Below are 6,000 nucleotides of genomic sequence, written 5' to 3' on the forward strand. Positions count from 1 at the left end.
GAGTACAAGATTGGTAGAGGCATACAGGCACACATCTCTTATATAACCCTTTCCCAATTCCCACCCCAAACCTCCCCTCTCTCCTTTTCACATTCTGTTTAGTGACTGACTTTTATATGTTTGTGAAAGTACATCATATACATCAGGGAATTTTCCTCTTCCTCCTCCCCATCCCTTTTCAGTTAAGTCACCTTATTTGGTCATCTAAGGTTTCTCCTTCTTTGTCTAGAGCTCCTCCTCTGACTCTTTTTCTCCCCAGCTTCATCATATTAGTGAGAGCATCCGATTTTTAGCTTTTTTAACTAACTAATCTCACTTTAGAATAATGTTTTCCAGTTCCACCCATTTCTCTGTAAATGACAAATTATGTTCTTCCTTATGGCTGAATAAAATTTTATTGTGCCCAAGTCCCATACTTTTGTAATCCATTCATCTGCTGAGGGGCATGTTGGCTGGTTCTATAGTTTGGCAATTGTGAATTGTGTGTCTATGAACACAGATACACATGCATTAGTTTGGTAGTTCGATTTCTATTCTTTTGGGTAGGTAACCAGATGTGGCATTGCTGGATCATATGGTAAGTTTTTCTCAGTCTTCTGAGTATCCTCCATACTGTTTCCCAAAGTGGTTACACTAATTTGCAATCCCACCAGCAGTGTATTAGAGTTCCCAATTCTCCATATCTTCCCAAGCATTTTTTTTTTGTTTGTGTTTTGAATGATTGTCATTCTAGTTGGAGTTAGGTGAAATCTTAAGGTAGTTTTGATTTGCATTTCTCTAATTTCCAATGATGTTGAGCATTTTTTATACATTTATTGACCATTTGAATTTTTTCCTTTGTGAAGTGTCTACTTAGTTCACTTGCCTATTTTTTATTAGGTTATTTGTTTTCTTAGCAGTGTGTTTCTTGATTTCTCTGTATATTCTGGTTATTAGCCCTCTGTGGGACAGCTATTCTCATGTTGTTATATTTTCAGCCTTTTATTGTTTTCTTTTATGACTAACCAATAGTTTGAAATTTGTTTTTAATCTAGAAGCCAGTTACTTATAAAAATATCAAGTTATGCTTGCATAGTACTGGCAGGTCCACACTTCCTCTGAATGTTGTAAGGGAAAATTTATGAACCTAAAAGGCAAGAAAGATGAGGCACAGTTGGTAGGAACACAAAGAGATCTGATGAGTCATTATAAAGGCAATCATGTGGGAGAACCCAATATAGCCATCTAGAATTGGTCCTTTCTCAAATGCATTTGAAGGCTGTGAGATTTTAAACAGAAAGAAAAGCAAAGGAGAAGGTTACAGCAAACTTGTTAAAATTGCATTGATTCAAAAGAACCCAGGTGATGATTGGTAGTCAGTTGCTTATGTTGTGCATTCCAGGTATAAATTGCAATAAAATGTAACCAGTTTTTGCTAAAGTTTTGCTATCTTTATGGCCTCAGATAATTTCCAGAAACCTCCCACCCCTGACCAAAATTATCTCAGCAATTGTTGTCTCCTGCCTCATGTTTTCCTGGGCTATTTTGTGGCCTTGATTTTATATGTGTGTGACATTTTAAATTCTTTCTCCAATCCTTCCTTGATTGTTTTATCATAACTGTGGTAATCTCTGGCTTGTGGCAACATAAATTTAACCCATCTCAATTTTAAATATCCTTTGTCTCATTGATTTTTCATGTTCCATTTTTTCCTTATGAGAATTCTGGTTATCGAATTTAGATTGTACCTCTAAATCCAGGATTACTTTATATCAAGAATTTCAACTAATTACCTCTGTAAATACCCTATTTCCTAACAAACTTGCAATTATAGCTTCTATACAAGACATGAATTCTTGGAGGAAACTCTTCAACCCATAATGAGTTTGTGATGGGGGGGATCTTGAAGCAAAAAATAAGATACTAAAAATTTATAGATTCCAAGACATCATAGCTTATAAAAAGTATCATTATTTGATTCACATACCACTAAGAAATATAAACATTATGAATTTTTATTGCAAAGCACGATCATTTGTAATATTCAACTGATTTTATAAATATCTGTGAAAAATACATGTCTTGGGATCAATGAAATACAATGATAATATAAATTTATAAATAGATTATGTGGCAACCACAGAAATTGAGTATAAATTTTAGGAAGCTATTATTTTTTTTGGCTGGGGAGTTTGTGTTTACCAGGTTAAGCAAAGTGCCAAGTTAGCTTACATTTCCATAGATTTTTTTCTCTTCTCCTACTTCAAATGTATAGTGTTCTTAGGCTTTCAAGTTTCATACGACTGCTACTATTTTTTCACTGTATTCATTACACCTTCTTTGCTTAAGCATTACTAATCCCCCTTTTTCAGGCTAAATCTGCCCATGTTTATTGACACACATGCTGCTGGCATGATACTAAAGGCAATGTAGTACAGTAGATACAAGGTCAGTTTGCATCTTGGCTCTACACCACTTACTAAGTTTAACAACTCTTTTCATGAGCCACCTCATCACATATGGGCTTGTTTTGCTCATCTATAAAGCAGAATGGTAGCCAACCTATCCCAAAGACTGTATTGTGAACCTTCCAAATGCTTATGAGAGATAAAAGTGCATATACACCACCTCCTATGTACAAAGTCTATTGTAATTTTTGGCTATTATTAAATATCAATGTGATAGGATAGCTTAAGTTTATTCATGATATTATACAACATATTAATGGTTATTAGAGGCTTAAAACGAGGCATTTAATCAGATTTTGTAAAGCTCAACTTTACTGATATGCTAAAAGAAAAAATTTTCCTTGGGAGGGAAACTTTTAGTATTGTAGAAATCGTATCTTGTAGGTGTCTACACTAAATTAATGATCTTGAAGCCAGGCTTTGGTGTTGCATGCTTGTAATCCCAGTATTTGGGAGGCTGAAACAGGAGGATAGTTTAGGTTCTAAGCCAGCCTCTGCTGTTTAGTGAGGCCCTCTGCAACTTAGTGAGACCCTGTTTCCAAATAAAATATAAAAATAAAAATTCCAAACAAAATATAAAAATATAGATGTGGGAGTATGGCCTGGAGGTAGAAAGCCCCTGGGTTCTATCCCCAGTACCATAAAACAAAGCAAAACAAAAAGTTAATGATCTTGATACATATAAGCATTTCCCAGTTTTCCAAATAGTGATTCAGGAATTTTATTCATGTTTGAGTCATGGAAGAATGAAATGTTTAAAAGTGAAAATATTGCAAGAGAAAGACATTTAATACTCAGTAGCATTGAACTATCTTTTCTTAGTTTAATTTTATTCCCTAAAAACATCCAGTTTATTTCTTTATATTTTAAATGAATAAAACTGTCTCAAGCCTAAATTATAATAAAATGTGTTTCAAATGTAAAAAATAGTAATGTTGAAGTCTTGGAACAATGTACCATACATTTGAGTGATGATACATTTTTCAAATATATTTTATGATATTTCAAGTACATCCATGATATTGTTTATTCTCTAACATTTACTAGGTAAATGTCTAAATTGTGAATTATGAATTTTTCTAATAAGACAATGAAAGATATCAAATAAAAATAAAAATAAATAATATTCATTCTATAATAATTTAAAAAGATTATTAAAATGAGTTGCTTCATTTTTCTTTCTAACCATTTGCAATTATTTTGTCAACCTTAATTATCTTTCCTTTGTGTGTGTATATATATATACATATATATATACACACACAAATATACACAAATGTATATATACACAAATATACACAAATATATATACACAAATGTATATATATACATATATACACAAATATATGTGTATATATATACACAAATGTATATATATACACACATATATATACAAATATATATATATACAAATAATTTGTGTAGTATCTAAACATCTATATCTCTTCTCCAGTGGGCATATATGAAACATTATGTTTCAGAACACCTTAAATATTTTTTTTCTTATTTCATGAACAAGTGATCACAGTTATAAGACCTATACTTCACTGTGCCTAAAATATATTTATTTTCTTTAAAAATAACAATTATGGAGAAACTATTATAGCTTTTACATATCTATCTTACTACTTCAACTGTTAAATGTTCTATACATAATCTTCACTAAATTTACTTAACATAGTAGCAGCCCTAAAGGAAACATTTTTGTACATATTTCTGTATTATTCCAATCTACTTCACATTTATTGTCTTCTTTCTGAATTCTTTTACTCAGGGTATCTTACAATTGGACTTTCATCAGTGAAACGAAAAAAAGGAAACTATTTACTTGAGACAATCAAGTCAATTTTTGAGCAATCCAGCTATGAAGAACTGAAGGAAATTTCAGTAGTCGTTCACCTAGCCGATTTTAACTCATCCTGGCGTGATGTCATGGTACAAGATATTACACAGAAATTTGCCCATCATATCATTGCAGGAAGATTAATGGTTATACATGCTCTTAAAGAATATTACCCGATCCTGGACGGTCTTAAAAGAAATTACAATGATCCAAAAGATAGAGTCAAATTTCGTTCCAAGCAAAATGTAGATTATGCTTTTCTGCTTAATTTTTGTGCCAACACTTCAGACTATTATGTGATGCTTGAAGATGATGTTCAGTGTTCCAAAAATTTCTTAACTGCCATCAAGAAAGTCATCACATCCTTAGAAGGAACTTACTGGGTAACTCTTGAGTTCTCTAAGCTTGGCTACATTGGTAAACTCTATCATTCTCATGATCTCCCTCGTTTGGCACATTTTCTATTAATGTTTTATCAAGAAATGCCTTGTGATTGGCTATTGACTCATTTTCGGGATCTCTTGGCTCAGAAAAATGTGATCCGGTTTAAACCGTCTCTCTTTCAGCACATGGGTTATTATTCGTCATACAAAGGAACTGAGAATAAGCTGAAGGATGATGATTTTGAAGAGGAGTCATTTGACATCCCGGACAACCCCCCTGCTAGTCTATACACCAACATAAATGTGTTTGAAAATTATGAAGCAAGCAAAGCTTACAGTATTGTGGATGAGTACTTTTGGGGCAAAGCACCTTCAACAGGAGATGTCTTTGTTATTGTCTTTGAAAAGCCAATTATAATTAAAAAAATTAAAGTGAATACTGGAACAGAAGATCGGCAAAATGACATTTTGCATTATGGGGCCCTATACGTTGGAGAAAAACTTATGTTTTCCAAACATGAGAAAGAATGTACTTCTTACTTAAGACTAGGGGAATTCAAAAATGGAAACTTTGAAATGTCACAGGTGAATCAAATAATTCCATTTGATATACAGTGTTTGAGGATACTTGTTACCAAAACACAAAAGGAGTGGCTGATTATTAGGAGTATTAGCGTTTGGACCTCTTAACCAATTAAATCAGTGTGTTCACTTCCTGAAGCAGGTCTTCTGTTTTCTTTTTTGCTGTCTTCCTTTTTTGCTACATTTGTCCTTTGGAGGGAAAGAAGTGGACACTGTATGTTAAAAGAAAAGTTAACCATCTTGGCAGCTTTGGTTTCCACTATCAATACAGTTTTACTCTGATACACACATTGTATTTATTTTCCTTTCTGAGGCTAAATATCATTCTTTAGTTACTGCTAATTTCCTTTGAAATTTTAAGTATTCTTCACTTCACAGTTTGAACTGATTGTCAAGAATGACATGAAAGATTTAAAATGAGAAAATTTTATTGGTTGGTGATTCTTGGAAAATGTTGCCAACTATATATACTTTTTCAAGAATTGATAATTTGTTATGTTTTCAGATAGCTTTGTATTACAAATTTGTGTGAATATACAGTTGGTTAGAATTATATTCTGGTTTATTTTTCTTGTATATTTAGGTTTTCATTGACTTCTGTACATCTACATTGAATATCTCCTCATAGAAATGGTGTCTTTACAACATTTTTTGTGTATAAGTAGGGCTATGGAAAAAGGAAAAAAAATACTTAAAATTATCTTTCCCCTGATTATTTATATGAAATGGAATATTGTTCATTGTT

General features: G+C 32.3%; 1 protein-coding gene across 1 annotated transcript in view; it reads left to right on the plus strand.

Annotated features, from left to right (window-relative positions):
- Nucleotides 1–5,363, plus strand: part of MGAT4C (MGAT4 family member C) — a gene marked incomplete at its 3' end in the record, with an annotated part of 82,651 nt that extends 77,288 nt beyond the window's left edge. The window contains exon 4 of the mRNA XM_080705494.1: nt 4,222–5,363. Within this exon, the coding sequence (XP_080561620.1) occupies nt 4,222–5,363 (1,142 nt within the window). The remainder of the gene's footprint in view (nt 1–4,221) is intronic.
- Nucleotides 5,364–6,000: the final 637 nt, after the last annotated feature.

This window comes from Muscardinus avellanarius, assembly GCF_963383645.1.
Source record: "Muscardinus avellanarius genome assembly, chromosome: 11".
Lineage (NCBI taxonomy): Eukaryota > Metazoa > Chordata > Mammalia > Rodentia > Gliridae > Muscardinus > Muscardinus avellanarius.